At 45.4% G+C, this 26,907-nt stretch overlaps 1 protein-coding gene across 1 annotated transcript in view; it reads right to left on the reverse strand.

The window, feature by feature from the left end:
* Positions 1-13,594: 13,594 nt before the first annotated feature.
* The window catches only part of OPHN1 (oligophrenin 1), a 625,127-nt gene continuing 611,814 nt past the window's right edge, over positions 13,595-26,907 (reverse strand). The window contains exons 24-25 of the mRNA XM_054716147.1: positions 15,550-15,591; positions 13,595-13,751 (exon numbers count right to left, since the gene is read on the reverse strand). Of these exons, the coding sequence (XP_054572122.1) occupies positions 15,558-15,591 (34 nt within the window). The 3' untranslated portion in view covers positions 13,595-13,751; positions 15,550-15,557. The remainder of the gene's footprint in view (positions 13,752-15,549; positions 15,592-26,907) is intronic.

The following is a 26,907-nucleotide window of genomic DNA, read 5'->3' on the forward strand; positions in this document are numbered from 1 at the left end:
TGAAGGGATTAAGAAGTACAAATTGAGAAGTTTGAAAAAGATGGCGGCGGAGGTTAAAGGCTGTTCTGTTGCCTCGCACCCAGCGAAATCGGAGGGGATGAGGTGTGGAGGTGCGTGGGTCTGGCTGGTGGCGGGGGAAAGGGGCTTTTGTTCCAAACCTAAGGGAGATTAGCTCTCCATCACCCTGAAACCCATCTTCTGGCGAACCCCGGGAGACCCAGATGCCTGCGGGGAGAGGCGGGACTCTTGCAGAGGTGCGCCCAGCAATCAGTGTTTGCTGGGCTGGAGTGCGGAACGAGGGGACTTAGATACATGGAAGGCAGAAGGACCAGACTCACAGCCATCGAGGCTCGCCGCACCATGGCCTGTTGGCGCCCTGAGACCCCGCCCCGCCCTGGGACCCGCCCCGCACGTTTTGAAGACCTGCCCCGCAAGTCTTGCAGGCACACCTGCGCCCCAAGCAACGGCTTACGCATGTGGGTGGCCTGCCCTCTGGCAGCGGACCAGATGATCTGCTGTTCTAGTCGGACTGCTCCAGGGCCACTCAGACAGGAGGAAGAAACTACAGTTTTTGCTGTAATCCTTGCTGAGTGCCTAAGGCAGTAGCTGATCTACACCCCATTGGAGACCCAGAAACGAGGGCATCTAGTGGTCTGTGGGAGATGACACCAGATTTCAACCACGTGCATAAGGGACACATTCAACGGGAATATTCAGTGAGCGCCAAAGCTTTGCTGCACCAAGACCCGGCCCATAAACGTGTCTCCTGCACAGCAACTCTTCCTTTATAGACAAAGAGAGCCCCCACAATGACACCAACAACAATCAAGACTTAACTATACAAAGGAGGACCAAGATGGAGGCATAGGGCGGAAGCCTGATTGTTGCCTACCACAACAACTTTGAGACTACGACAAGAGAGCAGAGCAGACACCATCCAAGACCACCATAGGGCTGGCTGAGTAGATGCTCTACAACTAGAATAAAAGAGGGGTATGTGGGATGATGCTGATGCCGGCGACCCAAAGACCACACTTTAAGAACTACAGCTCAGGCGACACAAAAGAACTATGGCTCAGGCGATACAACAGCGGCCTGGAACGTGCTCGGCGCAGTTCCCCCGGCGGTCTCCGGCTGAGGGGACGGCTCCACTGGCAGCCAAGCACGGACAGACGAGCCCCTATGAGACATGGGGTGGGAGACTCCGCGCTTGCTGACCTCTGAGTCCGTCAAGAATCTCAACGCCCCGGAAGCGGCCAGGTGCGCATGCTCGGCGACCGGCCACCGATGCAGACCCAAGGGCCGACGCAGCGACGCCAGACTGGCCCACCGCCATGCACCGGGTGCACCGGAGCTTCGCCGAGCCGCCGCCCGACGAGTTCTGCAGCAGCCATACTGGAGCTCTGGAAGGATGGCCAGGGGAATTGCTGAGGGGGGATTGACCGGCAGGAATTGGGATCGGGAAGACGGGGCCCCGCTGAGACCCGGGTGCGGGCGGGGTTGCGCGCCTCTGGACTCGGGTGTGGTCACACGCCTCTGGGTATAAGTGAGGCCTCACGTCCCTGGGTCTAGGTGAGGCCACATGCCCCTGGGTCCAGGTGAGGCCGGACTCCGGGTCCGGGTGAGGCCAAGTGCCCCTGGACCCGGATGACGCTGGATCCCGTGCCCGGGCGAGGCCAAGCGCCCCTGGGTCTGGGAGAGCCCACACACCCCTGGGTCCAGGCGAGACCATGTGTCCCTGGATCCGGGTGAGGCTGCGTGCACCTAGGCCCGGGTGAGCCCAAGTGGCCCTGGGTCTGGGAGAGGCCAAGCGTCCCTGGGTCCGGATGAGACCATGTGTCCCTGGATCCGGGTGATGCCTTGTGCACCTAGGCCCGGGTGAGCCCAAGTGGCCCTGGGTCTGGGAGAGGCCAAGCGTCCCTGGGTCCGGGTGAGACCATGTGTCCCTGGATCCGGATGAGGCCTCGTGCACCTAGGCCTGGGTGAGCCCAAGTGGCCCTGGGTCGGGGAGAGGCCAAGCGTCCCTGGGTCCGGGTGAGACCATGTGTCCCAGGATCTGGGTGAGGCCTCGTGCACCTAGGCCCGGGTGAGCCCAAGTGGCCCTGGGTCGGGGAGAGGCCAAGCGTCCCTGGGTCCGGGTGAGACCATGTGTCCCTGGATCTGGTTGAGGCCTCGTGCACCTAGGCCCGGGTGAGCCCAAGTGGCCCTGGGTCTGGGAGAGGCCAAGCATCCCTGGGTCCGGGTGAGACCATGTGTCCCAGGATCCGGGTGAGCCCTCGTGCACCTAGGCCCGGGTGAGCCCAAGTGGCCCTGGGTCTGGGAGAGGCCAAGCATCCCTGGGTCCGGGTGAGACCATGTGTCCCTGGATCCGGGTGAGGCCTCGCGCACCTAGGCCCGGGTGAGCCCAAGTGGCCCTGGGTCTGGGAGAGGCCAAGCGTCCCTGGGTCCGGGTGAGACCATGCGTCCCTGGATCTGGGTGAGGCCTCGTGCCCCTAGGCCCGGGTGAGCCCAAGTGGCCCTGGGTCTGGGAGTGGCCAAACGTTCCTGGGTCTGGGTGAGACCATGTGTCCCTGGATCCGGGTGAGGCCTCGTGCCCCTAGGCCCGGGTGAGCCCAAGTGGCCCTGGGTCTGGGAGAGGCCAAGCGTCCCTGGGTCCGGGTGAGACCATGTGTCCCTGGATCCGGGTGAGGCCTCGTGCCCCTAGGCCCGGGTGAGCCCAAGTGGCCCTGGGTCTGGGAGTGGCCAAACGTTCCTGGGTCTGGGTGAGACCATGTGTCCCTGGATCCGGGTGAGGCCTCGTGCACCTAGGCCCGGGTGAGCCCAAGTGGCCCTGGGTCTGGGAGAGGCCAAGCGTCCCTGGGTCCGGGTGAGACCATGTGTCCCTGGATCCGGGTGAGGCCTCGTGCACCTAGGCCCAGGTGAGCCCAAGTGGCCCTGGGTCTGGGAGAGGCCAAGCGTCCCTGGGTCCGGGTGAGACCATGTGTCCCTGGATCCGGGTGAGGCCTCGTGCCCCTAGGCCCGGGTGAGCCCAAGTGGCCCTGGGTCTGGGAGTGGCCAAACGTTCCTGGGTCTGGGTGAGACCATGTGTCCCTGGATCCGGGTGAGGCCTCGTGCACCTAGGCCCGGGTGAGCCCAAGTGGCCCTGGGTCTGGGAGAGGCCAAGCGTCCCTGGGTCCGGGTGAGACCATGTGTCCCTGGATCTGGGTGAGGCCTCGTGCACCTAGGCCCGGGTGAGCCCACGTGGCCCTGGGTCTAGGAGAGGCCAAGCGTCCATGGGTCCGGGTGAGACCATGTGTCCCTGGATCCGGGTGATGCCTTGTGCAACTAGGCCCGGGTGAGCCCAAGTGGCCCTGGGTCTGGGAGAGGCCAAGCGTCCCTGGGTCCGGGTGAGACCATGTGTCCCTGGATCCGGATGAGGCCTCGTGCACCTAGGCCCGGGTGAGCCCAAGTGGCCCTGGGTCTGGGAGAGGCCAAGCGTCCCTGGGTCCGGGTGAGACCATGCGTCCCTGGATCCGGATGAGGCCTAGTGCACCTAGGCCCGGGTGAGCCCAAGTGGCCCTGGGTCTGGGAGAGGCCAAGCGTCCCTGGGTCCGGGTGAGACCATGTGTCCCAGGATCCGGGTGAGGCCTCGTGCACCTAGGCCCGGGTGAGCCCAAATGGCCCTGGGTCGGGGAGAGGCCAAGCGTCCCTGGGTCCGGGTGAGACCATGTGTCGCTGGATCCGGGTGAGGCTGCGTGCACCTAGGCCCGGGTGAGCCCAAGTGGCCCTGGGTCTGGGAGAGGCCAAGCGTCCCTGGGTCCGGATGAGACCATGTGTCCCTGGATCCGGGTGATGCCTTGTGCACCTAGGCCCGGGTGAGCCCAAGTGGCCCTGGGTCTGGGAGAGGCCAAGCGTCCCTGGGTCCGGGTGAGACCATGTGTCCCTGGATCCGGATGAGGCCTCGTGCACCTAGGCCTGGGTGAGCCCAAGTGGCCCTGGGTCGGGGAGAGGCCAAGCGTCCCTGGGTCCGGGTGAGACCATGTGTCCCAGGATCCGGGTGAGGCCTCGTGCACCTAGGCCCGGGTGAGCCCAAGTGGCCCTGGGTCGGGGAGAGGCCGGGCGTCCCTGGGTCCGGGTGAGACCGTGTGTCCCTGGATCTGGGTGAGGCCTCGTGCACCTAGGCCCGGGTGAGCCCAAGTGGCCCTGGGTCTGGGAGAGGCCAAGCATCCCTGGGTCCGGGTGAGACCATGTGTCCCAGGATCCGGGTGAGCCCTCGTGCACCTAGGCCCGGGTGAGCCCAAGTGGCCCTGGGTCTGGGAGAGGCCAAGCATCCCTGGGTCCGGGTGAGACCATGTGTCCCTGGATCCGGGTGAGGACTTGTGCACCTAGGCCCGGGTGAGCCCAAGTGGCCCTGGGTCGGGGAGAGGCCAAGCGTCCCTGGGTCCGGGTGAGACCATGTGTCCCTGGATCCGGGTGAGGCCTCGTGCCCCTAGGCCCGGGTGAGCCCAAGTGGCCCTGGGTCTGGGAGAGGCCAAACGTTCCTGGGTCTGGGTGAGACCATGTGTCCCTGGATCCGGGTGAGGCCTCGTGCACCTAGGCCCGGGTGAGCCCAAGTGGCCCTGGGTCTGGGAGAGGCCAAGCGTCCCTGGGTCCGGGTGAGACCATGCGTCCCTGGATCTGGGTGAGGCCTCGTGCACCTAGGCCCGGGTGAGCCCAAGTGTCCCTGGGTCTGGGAGTGGCCAAATGTTCCTGGGTCTGGGTGAGACCATGTGTCCCTGGATCCGGGTGAGGCCTCGTGCACCTAGGCCCGGGTGAGCCCAAGTGGCCCTGGGTCTGGGAGAGGCCAAGCGTCCCTGGGTCCGGGTGAGACCATGTGTCCCTGGATCCGGGTGAGGCCTCGTGCACCTAGGCCCGGGTGAGGCCACGCGCCCCTGGGTCTGGGAGAGGCCACGCGCCCTTGGGTCTGGGTGAGGCCACGTGCCCCTGAGTCCGGGTGAAGCCGTGGCCCTGGGTCCAGCCGAGACCAAACCAGAGGGAGTCGGACCTCCGTTACCACCATTTGTCCACCATCCAGAGCTGAGGGGTCAGTGCTGACATGTACACATAAGGAACTACTGGACATCGAAATTGGGTCTCAAAAGAACTGTTGGTCCAGGGGGAAGCTCGCTACAGATTGATTCATTTGCCTGTCAGCATAAATATTATTGCTCGTCTCACATTCAGTTCTTATTAGTATATATCTAGTGACATTTGATCTCGTTCATCTAGAGGAAATGAGGAACAACATAGACTGAGGAACAAGAACAGAACCAGAAGCAAGGAGGCATCGATCGGACTATCGGGCCTCAGAGGGAGGATAGGGGAGGGTAGGGGGAGGGTGGGGGGAGGGGGAGAGTTCAACCAAAGGACCTGTATGCATGCATATAAGCCTATCCAACGGTTAAGTTCAACAGGGGATTGGGGCATGCGTGGGGAGGGGGGGATGGGAATGGGGGGATGAGGACAAATATGTGACACCTTAATCAATAAAGAAATTAAAAAAAAAAAAAAAAAAACTGAAAATGGAACTCCCATTTGACCCAGTAATCCCACTCCTAGGAATATATCCTAAGAAACTGGAAACACTAATAAGAAAGTATATATGCACCCCTATGTTCATAGCAGCACAATTTACCATAGCTAAGATTTGGAAACAGTCTAGGTGCCCGTCAGCAGATGACTGGATCAGAAAACTATGTTACATCGACACAATGGAATACTATGCTGCCATAAAAAGAAGGAATTATTACTATTTGCAGCAACCTGGATGGAATTGGAGAACATTATGCTAAGTGAAATAAGCCAGTCAATGAAAGAAAAATACCACATGATCTCACACATTTATGGATAATAAAGAAAATTATAAACTGTTGAACAAAAAGTTAGATACAGAGACAGTAAAGCATCAAACAGAATGTCAAATTACAGCAGGAAGGTTAGGGAGAGTTGGGGGAGAAAAGAGATCAACTGAAGGACTTATATGCATGCATATTAGCATAACCAATGGACACAAAACTCTGTGGGGTGAGGCCATGTATGGGAGTGGGGTGGGGGTGCAATGGTTAGATATGTACACATATAATCCTATCTAATAATAGACAAATATGCAAATTGACCATACCTCCGACACACCCACAAGCCACGCCCACCATCCAATCAGAGCAAGTTTGCAAATTAAACCAAACCAAGATGGCTACAACCACGGAGAGCAAGGTTTCCTAGGTAACAGAGCAAGCCAGGCTTTCTGCCTGCCCTTGCCAGGCCTAAGCCTCCACTCAAGCTACAAAGTTTCAATTATAGAAGGTAAACAAATTCAAACAAATGGTGGCAGAATGGAGCTTGAGAGAGCAGGCCAAGGTTGCCGCTAGCAACAGGGGAAGCAAAGCTTTCCGCACACCCTGGCCGGGCCCACCTGCTTAAGGCAACAAAGTTTCAATTATAACCCCAACACAAATGGTTGCCGGCCTCAGAGGGAGCCCCTGGCTTGGCTCTGCTCCAGGCTACAAAGTTTCAATTGTAGAAGGAAAATAAATTCCAGAAACCAGGGCCTCTGCTTGGGTTGCCAGGGGGCGTGGCCGGCCTGCAAACCACCACAGGCCCCTCGCTCAGGCTGTCCCACACCCCAAGGGAACCCCCACCTGATCCGGGATGCCCTTCAGGGCAAACCAGCTGGCTCCCACCCGTGTACCAAGCCTCTATCCTATCTAATAAAAGAGTAATATACAGATTGACCATCACTGCAGCACACAATATAGCTTCCCCCATGTGGTCAAAGATCCTGCCCCCATGTGGACACAAGATGGCCATCACAAGATGGCCAGCAGGAGAGGGCAGTGGGAGGCACCCGGCCTGCAAGGGAGGGCAGTTGAGAGGGACCAAGCCTGCAAGGGAGGGCAGTTGGAGGTGATCAACCCTGCAGGAGAAGGCAGTTAGGGGTGACCAGGCTGGCAGAGGAGGGAAGTTGGAGGCAAACAGGCTGGCAGCAGAGTGGTTAGGGGGTGATCAGGCTGGCAGGCAGAAGCGGTTAGGGATAATCAGGAAGGCAGGCAGGCAGGCAAGCAGTTGGGAGCCAGCAGTCCTGGATTGTGAGAGGGATGTCCGACTGCCCGTTTAGGCCCGATCCCACCGGACATCCCTCGAGGGGTCCCATATTGGAGAGGGTACAGGCTGGGCTGAGGGACAACTCCCCTCCGTGCAGGAATTTCGTGCACCGGGCCTCTAGTACCTTAATAAAAAATGAAAAATAAATAAATAAATAAATAATACTATAATTCAAAGCCCTTCCTTCCCACTAACTAAGCTTCCATAACTCCTCCCTTAGAATCATGCAGGCCTTGGTCTGTAAATGACCTTCTAGGTCTTATATGGATCTGAGGCACACTCATTAGTGCCTCAGTTAGTTCCATGATTATTTTACACATCTGGGCCCCTTCCCAGAGTCTTTGACTGCGGTTCAGATGGCCCAATCCAGGGGTGCCTCTGCCATTTCCATTGTAGATTTGTGTACTTATTACAATTTTCTAGCAGATGGGCATGAAGCATCTTAAGCAAGGGGTGCTTTTTCTAATTCACACAAAGGCTCCATATATATTAGAGATGGACTTGCACCTTCCCTATCCCCAATTTGCTTCAGGTACTGGCCACACCGATACTTGTTCCTCCTTTTCCCCAAACACCAGTTCAACACTGAGTTTTGGGGTCTTCCATGTTAGAGAAGTTTTCAATATGAAAATATGCCATCTTTGTACAGGCTCAGAACTCCCATAGATCCCCATTTCTATCTTAGCTTTCACCACTTACATTCTATGTGACTTTGGGCAGTAATAGTTTTCTGGATCTCAATCTCTTTAGCTGTAATATGGGAATAAAATGAGGTGGTTAAGAGGCTCAAATGAGACAATGTACAGGGGCAGGCAAAAGTAGGTTTACATGTGAGTATGCAAAACAGAGGTTATTCTTGTATTATTATTAATTATTGTATTATTGATTTGTATTATAACTGTAAACCTACTTTTGCCCACCCCTATATATAAAATGTAGGCAATGTGCCTGCCAGGTGGCCATACCTTACTCGTATGCCAGATTTCCTGGGAAGGCTCCCCCACTTCATGCTTGGCACATGACAGGTGTTTCTTTCCTTCCCTTGCTCCCAGAGGACCCTCAACTACATTGTGAGCCTTGTTTCAATTCTCAAGGCCTTGAATTCTAGAAATATAAATCATATAAATGCTCAGGATTGAATTCTCATAACCTGTCCACTTGTGGTCAGACCTCAGTCTCTTTTTCCCTTTGTCACAATGGGAACAGCCTGGCTACTTGGCCTCCAATACTTCTTTCTCAGAGCTCTTTAAATTTATTTAAAGGATCTTTAGACCCATTTCCTTAGGCATTTTGTGATGTCTTATTCACTTCAGGGAAAATATGTGATTTCTTGCTGGATATAAGTACAACCTGGACAGTCAAGAGCCCAGGGTTAATTTCCAATTAAGTGTAAAATCAGCCAGCATCAGGATAATGCTTCTTTCCTATCTCCCTGCCAGGATCACCAGTACCTTTGAAGAAACACAATAAGCACAATTATAATGACAGTGGAAGTACAAAATGTAGGAGGAAGAGTAAGGCAATGTAGGAAGAGCATAAGGGGTTCTCATGAGGGTGCAGGTACCCAAACCACATCACTAAGAGTTGAATTGTCATAGGAAGGAGTCCCTGTCAGACCTCAAGGACTAGGAATCCTCCAGACCTGACTGTTGGCAACTGCAAAAGGCAGAGTAGCTGGGCCTGGGATGAAACTCTTGCATGAGAGAAAAATAATTGTGGAGAAGTTGAACCAGGTTTGGGGCCAGCTTAGATAGGCTGGTGTAGGTCAGGGTGACTAGTTACAGGGCCAAGAGACATAACAGTTTCTAACCAATCAGGTTACACTGCATTGAAGAATACAATAAATCAGGTGGTGGATAACATTTGGGAAGATCTTGAAGAGCAAACATAATCCACCAGCCTGAACGGATATAGAGAAGATTCTATTCCTTGATAGAAAATGAGGCAGCCACTACCATTGCTGCTGCTGCTATTTCTGGTGGTGGTTAATAATAATTGAGCACTTCTTAAGGGTCAATCATGGTTATTTGAGTGAAGTAACTTGTCCATGGTGATTGAGGCATGAGTATGAATAATGGTGGTCAAGTTCCTTCCAGGGTAGTTAGAGGCCAAGTGTCTTATCAGCAATGACTAGCAAAGAAGAAACAATGAGCAACCCATCATAATAACCCTTGCTAGGTAACTGTGGTGTAATGGAGTCCCTATAGATCACAGACCCAGAAGGGAGACATAATTCTGAGTCCTGCAGGATGGTAACAGGGGTGGAGAAGAGGTGAATGAACAAATAAGGTTGTCCATACCTCACCTACCTCACATTTTGTGTCCCTGGGGGGAACTATAATAGGATGGCACCTGTCAGCATTATGGGACCCAGATGGAAGTAGCTGAGGAAGCAGAAGCTAGAGGAATAAATCTAGGGCTGACAAAACTAGTAAAAATCTCAGTTCCCACAGGCTTTTCAAAGGCTAGGAAAGGCCACTGCCTATTTCTGTTCACCAGGACCAGGAAAGTCCTCTTTTGCAATCTTAATTTTAGGCACCTTTTTAGGCATTCAGAGGGCCTGGGTTTTCATGAAATTGGCTTAATAGAGGCTCAGAGGAAGTGACACTTGAATGCACAACAAAATAGAGAGATCCCCTATCTCATGAGGAGGCTCCCAGATAGAAATATTGCTCTGGAGAGGGCATTTCTGGGGTCTGACCCATAGGTGATCCCAACCACCTGGAGTGAAAGTCTCCTTATCTTCCAGTCTCTGAGAAAATGTTGGGCACCTTCACTTTGCACCCCACTGGCCCCATAAAACCCAGCAAGTCTCTAAATTTAACAGAGTCCTTGAGAAAACTCAGCTGGATTGACTTGGGTTACCAAAATACCAGTACTCTGTGAGCAAGCTTAGAGGATCAAAGGTGCAAAGGACTTTGAAATCAACTTGGCCTCAATCTCTTCTCTGAATTGATTATCTAAACCACAGGAGATTAGTTAAGGGGATGGTCTTGGTTTGAATGCTGAATTCCCCATTTCCTGGCTGTGGGAACTTGGGCAAATGATGTTAGCTATTCTGTGCCTCAGTTTTCTCAGCTGTAAAATGAAGCTAAGACCAGTACTTACATCATAGGAATATTATCAGAAGAAACATAGTAAACCCATGCAAAGCACTTAGATAACACATTTAGCATGCAGTAGTGTCAAGCATCAAGTGACCAAGTGATATGGGGAATACACATCTCATCTTGGCCTTTGGGGAAACTGCTTCTGCCCCCTTCTACTATATAGAATGAGAATAGTTAAGGGATTGGTAACCAGCATCAAGGTGTCATCTAAGAATATATTCAGCTTCCAAAGAGCATTCCCCACCCCTTTTGTTACAGTCATGTGTTACAGCCACTACTTTCTTTGGTGTGTTGTATATTTCAGATGGGAGAAGTTGGGCAATACCAGGGTTCCTAACTGCCCACATAGAGTCTACCCCAGGATTAAGCATGTGTCTTTATGCTGAGAGGCAGGGCTTCTGTAGGCAGCTGCTTCATGCCTCTTATAAGCAACATTATGGTCTCCAAGAAGATCCCATACCCTAATCTCCAGTATCATGATTACATGATAGATGAGAGGTTGAAGATGTGATTTAGGTTATTACTTATTTTAAAACTAGAGGCCCAATGCATGAAATTCGTGCAAGAGTAGGCCTTCCTTCCCCTGGCTGCCGGCACCGGCTTCCCTCTGGCACCCGGGTCTCGGGCTTCCCTTGCAGTCCTGGCTTTGTCTGGAAGGTCATCCAGAAGGACATCTGGTCTAATTAGCATATTATATTTTATTATTATAAATAGGGAGATTTTCCTGGATTATCTGTATGAGTTCAACAAAATCACCCCAATGAAAAGTGAGCAACTTAACAACAGAGGCAGAAGAGAAAGTCAGAAGAAGGGGAAGCAAAATGATTTGATGTGTCACTCATTGTAATCTTGAATATGAAGGGGCCACATGTCAAAATTAGAGACCTCTCCTACTACAACAAGGAATTGAATTCTGCCAACAATCAGAGAACTTAGAAGAGGATTCTGAGCCCCAGATGACAACCACATCCCAGCTGATACCTTGATTTTAATTCAGTGAGACCCTAAGAAGATAATCAAGCCACACTATGCAGAATTTCTGACCTATAAAGACCACGAGAAAATAAGTGGATTTTTTTAAGATGCTAAATTTGTAATCATTTGTTACAGCAACAATGGAAAACTAAAACAATGGTCCTGGGCCTTAATTTGTACATCTGTCAAAGGGGGGCAAAATACGTGGTCTTACCTACTTTATGGGACTGTTAGGACAAAATGATGAACAAAAGAGTGTTCTTCAGTCTCAAGTCATAAAAATATTAGGATATACTCTAACAGGGGAAAAAATCAATCTGTTTTGAAGCAATTGGGTTGAAGTAATTAAGAGCTTAACGCTCCTGAAATTTCCCAGAAGTGCTGAGGTTTTGGAGAACTGATTCTCCTCTCCTACAGAAGCAGTGCAGCATAGGGGAACACAGAAAACCTATGTCCCAATCTACTTCTTAGAGCAAGTTATGTAACCTCTCTAAGTCTCAATAAAATGAGAGAAAACACCTGCTCATTCCCCATCTGCCACTTATCTCTAGGTAATTCTCATGTCCATTAGCTACAGATAACTGGCTATATAGTAATGTATGCATGCATATAAGCCTAACCAATGGACACAGACAACAGGGGGGTGAGTGGGGGGGGTTGGGGGTTATGGGGGATGAGGACACATACGTAATACCTTAATCAATAAAGAAATTTTTTTAAAAGTGGAGAAACAGACTCAGAAGGAATTTATCTAAGGCCACACACTAGAGCTCTGCCTAGATGATATGGCTGTGTGAGGCTCATCTGAAGTAATGAGTGTGCACATATGATAGAAATAAAGTAGTTCCTATTTGAAAGGCTTATTCGTCCTCCCCAGTGTGTGCTCTGTTACTGGAAGAAGATATCTTTATTCTGGTAAACTAGTCACCTAAAGAAAGTAGAGTTGAAAGACCCTTGGGTTGATACTCTGAGCACGTTTTGTGCCATTGGCATCTACATAGTAACACAAGCAATGACACTTGCTCTAGCAGCTTCCCTTTAACAAAAAGGAATCAGAAATGTCTACTCAGATTTTTCAATAACTAGACCAATTATGTTTTAGTTCCTTTCCAATGATCTAGAATCTAGATGACAAATGAGGAAGACCAAGAGCTTTTGTTTGGGAAATTTTCATTTGGTAACAAATACGTGGGGAATTAAGAAAGAAGGTAAAAGCCAAACCCCTAAATAATGACCACTAAATCCACCCATCATAATACCCCTTCCTAGGTAACTGTGGTGTAATGGAAAGAACCTTGAATAGGATCTCAAGAACTTGGGATCTTCTTTAGGCATGGCTTCTAATGTGTTCTGCCTCAGCTTCCCCAATGGTAAACTGGGCAATTAGACTAAATGATTTTGCAAGACCGTACCAATCAAATACTATATGAGTTGTAAAAAGAGTCTATCTCTCAAGGCTGTGGTTCTTAACCTTTATTGGGTCACAGGCCCAATTGAAATTCAGTAGAATGTTATTAACATCTCCTCAGAAAAGGCAATTATTGAGGAATTCTGAACACCATTTCAGAAGCTTCATGAAGTTCCTGAATCCATGAGCATTGTGTTAAAAACTACTTCTTTCAGAAGATGAAAGCGATTAACTGCAGAAGACAAATATGATGCAACGTGACAGCTGCCTGGCCTTAATCCATCTTAACATTTTTCCCCAGCATTTGACCCAAAAATTAAACTCCTGCAGGACAAACACCAGCTCTCTTCTTTAAAGAACTGTTTTCAGCTTTTCTTTATTTCTTTCCTACTTACTTGGAAAAGAAGCTGCGAGGGCAAAACAGGCAGAAGAATAATTCAAACAGACCTAGGCTTTGACATGCAAAATGTGCTTTGAAGATTTGTCTTAGGTGGCTGTATGCAAGAGCAGGAAGGCTACCTTCCTGAGTTCACATGGACAGTTTGTGGGGGGCATCACCCAAGCTGTCTGGCCCCACAGGATCAGACAGGTTCTTGGCAATATATTGCAGCATCAAAGCTCCAACCAGGCACCAGGGTCCATATAATCAGTAAGAGACATGTTATGATTCTCTGATGTTTAGCAAACATTCCTACTTCCCTGCTTCCTAGGTAAGGCCCCAACCCAAGTAGCTTTCAGTTCAGGGAAAGACTTTTGAGATCAGTGGTTAGTCCCAAATCATTCAGAGTTCGATGTCCTTTTGAGGAGACAGGAAGTTCAGGAAGAGTTGAAAACTGAGCTTCCCTCTTCAACTCAGGTCAGTGGATAGCTTGGTTTCTGCAGAGTCTGGCTTGAGGGAGTTTAGCCATTCACAGTCTTACAGGAGCTCAAAATAGAACTTCTGACAGGATAAAGACAGAATAAAAAGGAGAAATAAACCTGTTCTAGGACATGTGCCCCCTATTTATAGCATCCTAGAGCCTAAAGGTGCAGGGCCAGGAAGGAGCTGCTCTTCAGCACAAAATGACTCAGCACACAGGGTTTGAAGAAGATCCTTCCAAAACCTGGAAAGGGTCTTCAGAGGCCAAGGCTTTTAAAACCTGAAAGGGAAAGAAGAGAATAGGGAATTAGCTAGGACTGGTCAAGCATCTTAACAGCCACTGAGTAGTGGGGCCTCTCTTGGTAGGTAGCTAAGCATGCAATTGGTAGCTAATCTGAATAATAGGGACTGGCTAGGAAAAGGCCCTTATAACTCTGATCCCACGAAACAGGGCCTAAGATGGTTCCTATACTCAGGAATAGAAACTGTGTGCCTTTGGCCTCAATTCTAATCCCCCAAAGGTCTACAGGGGATGCAGAAGCCTGATACCTCTGAGATTATTCCCCATCCCTGGAACATGGCCACTGCCTTTACAGCATTTATAACACTACAATAATTCCACACTTCCTTTTACTGGGACATCACCTCCATGAGGACTGATAAGGAAAAAGCTTATCTACCTGTGCATCTCTGAGTACTGCCAGTGATAAGAAAGAAAAGGAAGCCTGGGACAGACACCTGGATCTCATTTATGTGTATATTGGTTCATGTTATGCCAGCAATCTGATAGTCAAACAATCAGAACTCCTAGATAAAAAAAAAATTTCCATGATCTCCATGGCTCCTGTTGCAAGTAACTTATCCCCTCCAAACCTCAGTTCCTTATTTGTTGAGTTAAAATACACATTAACCTCCCTATATCTAGCAATTTGATATGCATCAAATGAGCTAATGAATGTGAAAGTGCTTTACATCAGACAAATATAAAGGACTAAGAAGGAAGTTTCAGGGGGGTAACACTGAAATAGTGATTGGGTCTGAAAAAATAAAGTCCTACTACAGATACTAAGCTACACTCTTGGTTCCTGTTATAATGCCAAAATAGAAGTTACTGATCTTCTTATAGACCCAAAGAATGCCAGAGTAAGAAAGTTCCAACCTTTTCATTTTACAGATTGGGAAATTGAGGCTCAGAGAATGAAGTATACTTGCCCCAAATGTCATAGTCTAGGATTCCTAATAAACTTGATTCAAAAGCAATTTGTAAAACTACACTGTAGTTTTGCTGGGGGAGAAAGAAAGGAAAGAAGAAAGAAACTTAAAAACACAAGAGAATCTTAGAATTAGAAGGCAGTAAGTAATTACAGGGTAATGAACTGAGACATGGAGGTAAGTTTCCAGTCTCTGAACCAACATAGTATTCCAATCATCAGAAACTCAGATCCCATAAAGAAGTCTTATGTGCGCCCAGCCAGTGTTGCTCAGTGGTTGAGCACTGACCCATGAACAGGAATTCACAGTTCAATTCCCAGTCAGGGCACAGGCCAGGGTTGCGGGCTCAATCCCCAGTGGGGGGTATGCAGGAGGCAGCTGATTGATGATTCTCATTAAGGTTTCTCTCTCTCCCTCTCCCTTCCTCTTTCTGAAATCAATGAAAACATCCTAAATAATAAAAGGCTAATATACAAATCGACCAAATGGTAGAATGACCGGTCTCTATGATGCGCACTGACCACCAGGGGCAGATGCTCAACGCAGGAGCTGCCCCCTGGTGGTCAGTGTGCTCCCATGGGGCGGGGAGGGGGGAGCGCCTCTCAGCCAGAAGCCAGGCTCACCTCTGGTGAGTGCAGCAGTGGTGGGGGGAGCCTCTCCCACCTCAGCAGCAGTTGGACATCCCCTGAGGGCTTCCAGACTATGAGAAGGAACAGGCCAGGCTGAGGGAGCCCCTGAGTGCACGAATTTCATTCACTGGGCCTCGTGTGTGTGTGTGTGTGTGTGTGTGTGTGTGTGTGTGTATTTTTTTTAAAAGAAGACTTATGTTAGCAAGGTTCTATAATCAGGGGTGGGAGACTACATACCTGAGTCTTCAACTCTCATCTCCAGGAAGTCTGCCTTGAGAACTGTGGGTAAAGGAGGAAAAACATTTCACTAAGACTCTAGAAATCAGAACTGGAAAGGCAAAGCAAGGGTAAGGGTCCTTACATGCCAGTGTCAATGTGGTCATTTTAAAAATGGGGAAGTGATTCCATCTAGATTTTTCAAAGCATTTAGCTCCATGCTTGTAGACTGAACTACCTCTCTGGCAGATTTAGAGAGCCCAGTCCAGACACAAAAACATCTTTCAGGTGCCAGACCTTGAGTGCCAGACTGTGGAAGGCTAAGGGAGCCCAGAGAAATTGGTCCAAGACCAAATACTACATTCTGTAATGATCTCTAATAGGGAGAAGGGCAAGGATGGAGGCCAAATGCCATGTGAAACATGAATCCTTTTTTAACATGAAGACCAAACCAGCCTTGCCTGGCCTCTTGATATACTTAGGTCAATCCTAAATTAGACTTATCTAAAGAAAGCTGGAGGGAAAAGACAATCCTGAAGAGTCAAACCCCCATATATTGTGGACAGAATATCCCAGACAACAGCTGGTCCCAGTGCTCTATCCTCAGCATTATTTTTTTCCTTCTCTCTTAAGTCTGTTTACACCTACTAGGTGCACCAGTTAATAATGCGGATTTTTTTCAATAGATGGAGTTACACATATGTTGATATATATGCGATTTTGATATGTATGCTATTTTGTTGTATTGACAGCAAACTTCAAAACTTCATGTCAAATTTGCTAAAGGTGTTAACATCATAGATATTTTTATGGTTAAAAATGTCAAATTTCGTGCCAAAAAAAGAGCATTTGTGGGAAGTTTTAATTCATTACTTTATTTTGAAGAAAAAGTTATCATATACTTTGGAAAGCTTATGGTGAACATGCTCCATCTCAAGATCCTTGTGAACGCTGGTTTAAATGCTTTAAAAGTGATTATTTCTATGTGAAAGACAAAGAACGTCCAGGTCAACCGAAAAGTTTGAAGACCAACAATTACAAGCATTATTGGATGAAGATGTGTGTCAAACTAAAAAAACAACTTGCAGAAAGATTTAAACGTTGCTCAGCAAACAATTTCCAATCTTTTACAAGCAATGGGAAATATTTTAAAGGAAGGAAAATGGGTGCCACATCAACTGAAGGGAAGACAAATGGAAAACCTAAAAGTCATCAGTAAAATGTTGCTTCAATGGCATGAAAGAAAGTCTTTTTTTGCATCGAATTGTGACTGGTGATGAAAAGTGGATTTATCTTGAGAATCCCAAATGCACAAAATTCATGGTTTGATCCAGGTCAATCATCAACATCAACTGCAAGGCCAAATTGCTTCGGAAAGAAGACAATGCTCTGTGTTTGGTTCGATCAGGAAGGTGTGATGTATTATGAGCTTCTAAAACCAGGTGAAACCGTTAATACTGATCGCTACTGACAACAAATAATCAATTTGAACCCCGCTTTGATCGTGAAACAACCAGAATGTGCCAGAAGACACGGCAAAGTAATTTTGCTTCATGATGACACACCATCGCACACTTCAAAACCAGTTAAAGACACGTTAAAAGATCTTGCCTGGGAAGTATTAACCCACCTGCCATATTCACCAGACCTTGCTCCTTCAGATTACTACTTGTTCCGAATGATGGCACACGCACTTTCTGAGCAGCACTTCAAAATATACGAAGAAGTGGAAAATTGGGTCTCTGAATGGTTTGCCTCAAAACAAGACAAGTTCTATTGGGACGGTATCCACAAATTACCTGAAAGATGGGGGAAATGTGTAGCTAGCGTAGGACATTACTTTGAATAAAACACTTTTTATGTTCCTCTTGAAATTATCGTGTTTTCTTTTATTACAAAATCCGCCATTATTAACCGGTACACCTAGTATTTATTCCCTGAGTGATCGTATTCCCATCCATGCTTTCAATCACCACCATACACTGAGGATCCCCGCTCCCAAAAGAGCTACTATTCACATTTTTGTATATGTGAATACCCCATGAAGTGTAATAGCTAAAAAGTTCTACCCTAAATATCTGTAGATCCAGCCCCAAATACTAGTCCAAGGCTAGCCTGAGGATCTTGCAGTTACCTAGTGAAAATCTGTATCTGGATGTCCCATAGGGCCTTCAAAAACACTGTGTCCAAAATTAAGTAGAGCAGCTTTTCCACAAAACCTGCTCTTCCATGATTAATTATTATTACCATCTATTTAATGACCCAAATTAGATTTTCCTCTCTTAATCCTTCTCCAATGTTCCATATTTGAAAAGTCAACAAGGTTTTATTGGATCTATCTAAAATCTCTCCTTCCATTTTATTCCTACTGGCAATGCCAGAGGTCAGGTCCTCGTAAACTCTTGCCAGGATGATTAGCCTCCGGTCTTTACTGGTCTCCCTGCCTCCAGTCTTTACTTCCCCATCTATCTTCCCCATCACCAACAGAATGATTATTTTTACAACTCAGTCAGCTCTGGATATGCATTATCATGCTTAAAAATCTTTCATAACTCCCAATGCAATACAGTATAAAGACTGTTGCATAAGCTGTTCTGCCTTACTGAAATGTTTTCCCCCAACCCCCTTCACAATGAACCACTTCTCATTTTCCCTTGTTGTTGTTTTTTTTAATTGTTGTGGAAGGGATATGAATGAGGGAGTGAGGGAATTCATATGTCAGGTGTACAAATAAGAAGCAAAAGGGGGCAGAGCAAAAATTAAACAAATCATAATTTACATTAGAGATAAGAGAAAAGCCTGGCAACAATGTCCACAGATGGGGTTGACTATGGCTAGCCTGAGGATCTTGACCAGTAGCCAGCATATAGTCTTACTGATATAAGTGGTGGTTAAAACATAGGGGACTATCCATAGACATAGGAGCATAGAATAGACTGATGAATCTCAGAGGGAAGGCAGGGGTGGGGGGTTAGGAGAGTGATTAACCGGAGAACTTATATGTATATATGCATAGCCCATGGACACAGACAATAGTGTGTTGAAGTCCTGGGGCAGGGGGTGGAGGCAGGTTAGAAGGGGTCAATGGGGAAAAGGGGATGTCTGTAATACTTTCAACAATAAAGATACATTTTAAAAAACGTGCGGGACTATACAGAAGGGATGGCTTCCCTATGCAAATGTTGGTGGGAGAAACCTGTGGGTACCTAGGATGGTGGTTGATGACATACTGAAGAATAGGTGTATCTACTTTGGTCTTATCCACACTCTCACCAATATGGAATCTGGGGGAAAAGATTAAATCTAAGTTGCAGAGGCCGAGACATAAGATATGCAGAATGGTGCTCCAGCCTAAATTGCCACCTTATATTGTAGTTGGTTCAAGACTTCCTGAACACTAGTTGACAAAGCCCTGGAAGTAGTAACCAATCTTTCCATGCTGTCAACACCTGTTTGGCTATAGTTTCCATATGGGAAGTCAGTCTGCCTTAAAGATTCTATTGGACTGTGTTCATTCCTCTTACATATTACTTCTCAATGTCTTGGTTCTCTGTCCAAGGCTATAGGTCAATCTCTCACATTTTTTGGTGTATTTCTATTTATCTTTTAAGCCTCAGATCAGATACCACCTCTTTTAAAAATCTTTCCTTCAGATGTTCAGTTTATTATGCTAATTTTTAACTTATTTCATTTTATTTCCTTGATATTTTTTCTCATATGGTTTATTTTAGGAAGGGAGAAAGAACCACCAGGAAGTAAAAAGTAGTCCTGTTCATATGTAGGTACTTTATTAAGAGTATTAATCCCCACTCCTCTCTCTTCTTTTCCCTCCCTTCCCCTTCCTCCCTCCTTTTCCCTTTATCTCTCCTTCTGCCTTTCTCTTTATCTGTTTTTCTTTTTTTTCCTCAAAATAGATATTTGATTAGGCCTGCTTAAAAATGTCCTAGGTAAAAACTTTATTTTCATTCTATCAGCAAGAGAAATCTGAGGTTTTGACCTCACTTTTATTTGTTATAATGGAATAAATGGTAAATTATTGTCTAAGGAGAATTTGGCCTGGCCTAGGGTTCCCTGTGATTACTGCTAAGCAGAACTAGGGTGACCTGCTGTGGAGAATCATGTCCTGGTGAGGACATGTTTGACTAGATGATGTCAAACCTACCTCAGTTCACTACTGATAAAGGCACATTTTTCTGTGTTTAACCACCTACAAGTGTTATACTTCTGTCACCCATCCAGAAACATAATTTCAAACGTTCTCATAAGCAACATGGAGCAAATTCACAAGAGTCCCTGAGGCTATGCAATCATTTGTCCAGGTGTTCTAGTTAAAACGGTCCCAAATGTCAGGTCTTGGACAGTCTGTATCAGTACTTGAGAAGAAGGAAGAAGGGAAAGGAATGAGGGAGGGAGGGAGGGAGGGAAGGAGGGAGGGAGGAAGGGGAAGAGAGGTGAAATAAAACAAAAATATTCTCAGGTCCTACTCTTAGAGATTTTGGTTTATTGTCTCTAGGGTAGAAGGCAGGGTTCTTTGTTTGTTTTTTCCTTTAAAATTTTCAACGTGATTTATATGTGCAGGTAGTATGAGAACAATCACCTAAGTAGAATGTTTAGCTCTGAAATGAGGGCTATGCTTTTCTAAAGCTGTTTATGTTAGAGTGTTGTATTCTATATATATATACTTGCCAGCTTCCCCTTAAGAATATAATAGGTGTAAATAAGTAAACTAACAAAGAATAAGATCTACATAGAGTGCAAAGTTTTTATAATACTGCTTGGCATGTGAATAGTGTGTGTGTGTGTGTGTGTGTGTGTGTGTGAGAGAGAGAGAGAGAGAGAGAGAGAGAGAGAGAGAGAGAGAAGCAGAAAGAGTAAGTGATGGAAAGGCAATCAGGGAGGCAAAGAGACAATGTACAGAGACAGATAAAGAAAGAGACATGAGGAGAGAGAGACAGAAAAAGAGTGAGACAGAGGGACAAAGACAGAGACAGATATAAATAGAAAAACACAAAGAGAGACTGATAAAGATTGAGAATGACAGAGACACTGAAAGAAACATAGTGCAGTTCTTCCTCAGCACATGTCCGTGCCCACCTATCAAGGTCCCTGAGCTGAGCTGAGCAGGAAATCGTGAGCCTGGTTAGTGGCCAAACTGAAGAGGAAGCTAATGAGATAGAAACTGATGGGGATATAGAAGAATTTCTACCTCAAGAGAAGAGGTGCTGAGGAATAAAGCAATGACCAAAAGAAGCAATGCTCCTTCCCTTATGAGGCATCACTACTAGTGGGACAGGTTTATAGGCAACAAATTCCCTCAATTTTCATTTGCCTTAGAAAGTCATTATTTCACCTTCACTTTTGAAAGTTAATTTTGGAGAGAGAGAACTACATAACCAGACGCCCAAAGAAGAGAGATCATGGGGAGACAAAGAAACAGCCAGCATATGAAAGAAAAGCAGGCATCACCAGAAAAGGAAGTAAAAGAATTGGAGGAAAGCAACCTGTCAGAGAAAGAATTCCGAGAAATGGTCATAAGGTGGCTGAAAAGAATGGAAGACAAATTCAGCAATATGTGTAAAACCAAGAGGAAATGGAGAAGAACCAAGAAGAAATGAAAAATGACATCGCTGCTATAAAGAACTCAATAGAAAGCATCAACAGTAGATTAGAAAAATTAGAGGACTGCATCAGTGAGCTAGAAAACAAGGTAGGAAAAAATACCCAAGCAGAGCAAAATCTAGAAAAAAAAATTAAAAAAAAAAAAAAACTGGAGGAGAGCCTAAGGGAAATTTGGGACAACACAAAATGAAACAATATCCTCATAATAGGGGTGCCAGAAGGAGAGGAATCTGAGCAAGGAATAGAAAACCTGTTTGAAGAAATAATAACAGAAAACTTCCCTGATATACGGAAGAAAAAACTCACACAAATCCAAGAAGCTCACAGAGTCCCAAACAAAATGAACCCCCAAAGACCGACACTAAGACACATTATAATTAAATTGGCAAATACCAACGACAAAGTAAGAATCTTAAAAGTGGCTAGAGAGAGACAGAAAGTTACCTACAAAGGCTACCCCATCAGACTACCAACTGATTTCTCAACAGAAATGCATCAGGCCAGAAGGGAATGGAATGAAATATACAAAGTCATGCAAAGGAAGGGTCTGAATCCAAGAATACTGTACCCAGCAAGGCTATCAATCAAAATTGAGGGTGAAATCAGGAGCTTCACAGACAAAAAAGGACTAAGGGAGTTTATTATCACCAAACCAGCAATGCAAGAAATGCTAAAGAGGCTGCTGTAAAAAGAAGAAATAGGAAGGGAAGAAGGAACACAGGGGTAAAGAATAACACTGGCGACAAACTAGTACCTATCAATAATAATTTCATTTTTTATTTTTATTTTTTATTTATTTATTTATACATTTATTTATTTTTTTAACAAGAAATAAGAAATTTAATTTCATTTTAGTTCAGGGTCAGTCATATGAATGCCTTTATTTTCCTTGTTTATGATCCTTTTAGAAGAACAAAATATGGCAGTAAGAGACCACAATGTAAATGGATTAAATTCCCTAATCAAAAGACATAGGGTAACTGAGGGATAAGAAAACATAACCCATATATCTGCTGTCTACAGGAAACCCACCTCAGGAAAAAAGATGCAAACAGACTGATGGTGAAGGGATGGAAAAAGGTTTTTCAGGCGAATGGAAATGAAGGGGAAAAAAGGTGGGGTAACAATACTTATATCTGACAAATTAGATCTCAAAGTGAAGGACATAACAAGAGATAATGAAGGCCACTTCATAATACTAAAGGGAGCAATCCAACAAGAAGAAATAACTCTGGTAAACATAAATGCACCCAACACAGGAGCACCCAAATACATTAAAAAAACTTCTGGAGGATATCAAGGGAGAGATTTACAGCAATACAATCATAGTAGGGGACTTTAACCCTTTGCACTCACTTGCTTTTTTCTCGATTCCTTTATTTTACTCGGGATTTAATTTTTTAAATACCCCAGATTTTACAAAGCGCGGCAGTAGAATAAAAAACTGGAGTTTCTTTTCATACAAACTTATTTATTTGGATTTTTTTATATTTCAAATTATTGATACATTCAAAGAGTATAAAAAGAGATGCTACCGATGCTAACCGTGTTGAGTCACACTCGACATCTGAGTGCAAAAGGTTAATACCCCACTATCACCATTGGACAAATCCTCTAAACAAAACATCCGCAAAGAAACATCAATCCAAAGGACTCATTAGATCAGATGGAATTAATTGACATCTTCAGAACATTTCACCCCAAAGCCACAGAATATACATTCTTCTCAAGTGAAAGGGTCATTTTCAAAGATAGACCATATATTGGGTCACAGGCAAAGTCTCTTCAAATACAAGAAGATAGAAATCATATCAAGCATCTTCTCAGATCACAATGGCATAAAATTAGAAATAAACTATAATGAAAACAATCCAAGAAAATCAGACACCTGGAGGCTAAATACCATGCTATTAAACAATGACTGGGTTACCAGAGAGATCAAGGAAGAAATAAAAAATATCGTGGAGCCGAAACCAGTTTGGCTCAGTGGATAGAGCGTCAGCCTGTGGACTTAAGGGTCCCAGGTTCGATTCCGGTCAAGGGCATGTACCTTGGTTGCAGGCACATCCCCAGTGGGGGGCATGCAGGAGGCAGCTGATTGATGTTTCTCTCTCATCGATGTTTCTAATTCTCTACCTCTCTACCTTCCTCTCTGTAAAAAATCAATCAAATATATTTAAAAAAAAATCATGGACGCCGAAACCGGTTTGGCTCAGTGGATAGAGCATCAGCCTACAGACTGAAGGGTCCCGGGTTCGATTCCGGTCAAAGGCATGTACCTTGGTTGCGGGCACATCCCCTGTTGGGGGTGTGCAGGAGGCAGCTGATCGATGTTTCTCTCTCATCGATGTTTCTAGCTCTCTATCCCTCTCCCTTCCTCTCTGTAAAATATCAATAAAATATATTAAAAAAAAGAAAAAAAAATCATGGAAACAAATGACAATGAAAACACAACAATCCAAAATCTATGGGACACAGCGAAAGCAGTCTTGAGAGGGAAGTGCATAGCTCCACAAGCCAATTGCAAAAACAAGAAACAATGGTAATAAATTACCTAACCCTACAACTCAAAGAGTTAGAAAGAGAGCAACAAGAAAAGCCCAGTGTAAGCAGAAGGAAGGAAATAATAAAGATCAGAGCAGAGAAAAACCAACATATAGACCAAAATAAACAATACAAAAGATCAAAAAAACCAAGAGCTGGTTCTTTGAAAGAATAAACAAGATTGATGAACCTCTAGCCAGGTTCACCAAGAAGCACAGAGAGAGGACCCAAATAAACAAAATCAGAAATGAAAGAGGACACATAACACCAGACCCCACAGAAATACAAAGGATTGTTAAAAATACTAAGAACAACTCTATTCCAACAAATTAGACAACCTGGAGGAAATAGCATATTCCTAGAAAAATACAACCTTCCAAAACTCAATCAGGAAGAATCTAAAAATCTCAATAGGCTGATAACTATGGAACAAATTGAAGCTGTCATCAAAAAGCTTCCAGCAAACAAAAGCCCAGGGCAAGACACCTTCACAGGGGACTTCTATCAAATATTCACGGAAGAACTAAAATCTATTCTCCTCAGACTATTCCAAAAAATTCAAGAGGAAGGAACACTTCCAAGCTCATTCTATGAAGCCAGCATCACCCTAATACCAAAACCAGATAAAGACAACACAATGAAAGAGAATTACAGACCAATATCCCTCATGAACATAGATGCCAAAATCCTCAACAAAATCCTAGCAAATCGGATCCAGCAGTACCTCAGAAAGATCATACATCATGACCAAGTAGGATTTATTCCAGGAATGCAAGGATGGTACAATATCCAGAAATAAATAAACGTGATAGATCATAGAAACAAATTGAGAAATAAAAATCGCATAGTCATATCAATTGATGCAGAAAAAGCATTTAACAAAATCCAACACCATTTCTTGATAAAAACTCTCAGCAAGGTGGGAATAGAAGGATCATACCTCAACATAATAAAAGCTATATATGACAAACCAACAGCCAACATCATACTCAATGGGCAAAAACTAAAACCATTTCCCCTAAGAACAGGAACAAGACAGGGATGCCCACTCTCTCCATTCCTGTTTGACATAGTACTGGAAGGATTAGCCATTGTGATTAGATAAGAAGAAGAAGTAAAAGGCATCCAAATTTGAAAAGAAGAAGTAAAGCTGTCCTTATTTGAAGATGAAATGATATTGTGCATAAAAAGCCCTAAAGACTCCATAAAAAAATTATTAGACTTAATAAATGAATTCGGCACTGTAGCAGGATACAAAATTAATGCCAAGAAATCTATGGCATTCATATACACGAATAGTGAACTTAAAGAAAGATTGACTAAAAAAGCAATCCCGTTTACCATCGCACCAAAAAAATTAAGATACCTAGGAATAAACTTAACTAAGGAGGTAAAAGACCTATACGTGGAAAACTACATGACACTGAAAAAAGAGATAGAGGAAGACGTAAACAGGTGGAAGAACATACCATGTCCATGGATTGGTAGAATCAACATCATTAAAATGTCCATACTACCCAGAGCAATCTATAGATTCAATGCACTCCCCATTAAAATACCAACAGCATATTTCACAGACCTAGAAAGAACTCTCCAAAAATTCATCTGGAATAAAAAAAGACCCCGAATAGCTTCAGGAATCCTGCGAAAGAAGAACAAAGTAGGTGTGATCTCAATACCAGATTTCAAGCGGTATTGCAAAGCCACTGTTCTCAAAATAAACTGGTACTGGCACAAGAGCAGACATATAGATCAATGGAACACAATAGAGAATCCAGATATCGACCCAAACCACTACGCTCAATTAATATTTGACAAAGGAGGCATGAACATATCATGGAGTCAAGACAGTCTCTTCAATAAATGGTGTTGGGAAAATTGGACCGATACATGCAAAAAAATGAAACTAGATCACCAACTTACACCATACACAAAAATAAACTCAAAATGGATAAAGGACTTAAACATAAGACGGGAAACCATAAAAATACTAGAGGAATCCAAAGGCAGTGAAATCTCTGACATATGCAGAAGCAATTCCTTCACCAATACCGCTCCTATGGCAATGGAAACTAAAGAGAAAATAACCAAATGGGACTACATCAATATAAAAAGCTTTTGCACAGCAAAAGAAACCATCAACAAAACAACAAGAAAGTCCACTGCATGGGAGAACATATTTGCCAGTGTTACCACTGATAAAGGTTTAATCTCCAACATTTACAGGAACTCATACAACTTAACAAAAGGAAGATACACAATCCAATAAAAAAAATGGGCAACGAACCTAAATAGATACTTTTCAAAAGAAGACAGAAGGCCAAGAGACATATGAAAACATGCTCAAAGTCACTAATTATCCAAGAGATGCCAGTCAAAATGACAATGCGGTATCATCTCACACCTGTCAGAATGGCTATCATCAACAAATTAACAAACGACTAGTGCTAGCGAGGATGTGGAGAAAAAGGAACCGTCATGCACTGCCAGTGCTAATGCAGACTGGTGCAGCCACTGTGGAGGACAGTATGGACTTTCCTCAAAAAACAAAAATGGAACTCCCATTTGACCCAGTCATTCCACCTCTAGGAATATATCCCAAGGAACTAGAAACACCAATCAGAAATGATATATGCACCCCTATGTTCATAGCAGCACAATTTACCATAGCTAAGATTTGGAAACAGCCTAAATGCTTATCAGCAGATGAGTGGATTAAAAAACTAAGGTACATCTACACAATGGAATACTATGCTGCTATAAAAAAGGAATTCTTACCATTTGCAGCAGCATGCATGGAACTGGAGAGTATTATGCTAAGTGAAATAAGCCAGGTGATGAAAGAAAAATACCACATGATCTCACTTATTTATGGATAATAAAGAACATTATAACCTGATGAATCAAAAGATAGATACAGAGGCAGTGAATCATCGAATAGACTGTCAAATTACAGCGAAAAGGCTGGGGAATGTTGGGGAGCGGGGGAAAGAGATCAACCGAAGGACTTGTATGCATGCATATAAGCACAACCAATGGACAGAATACACTGGGGGGGGGGGAGGTTGGATGAGGGCATGTGCCACGGGTTAGGGGAGGCTGGGGGAAGGTCAATGGGGGAAAAAGGAGATATATGTACTACAATTTGTAATACTTTAAACAATAAAATAAAATTTAAAAAAGGAAAGAAACAGAGTGCATGAGAAACAAATAGAG

Source organism: Eptesicus fuscus, chromosome 1 (assembly GCF_027574615.1).
Source record: "Eptesicus fuscus isolate TK198812 chromosome 1, DD_ASM_mEF_20220401, whole genome shotgun sequence".
NCBI lineage: Eukaryota > Metazoa > Chordata > Mammalia > Chiroptera > Vespertilionidae > Eptesicus > Eptesicus fuscus.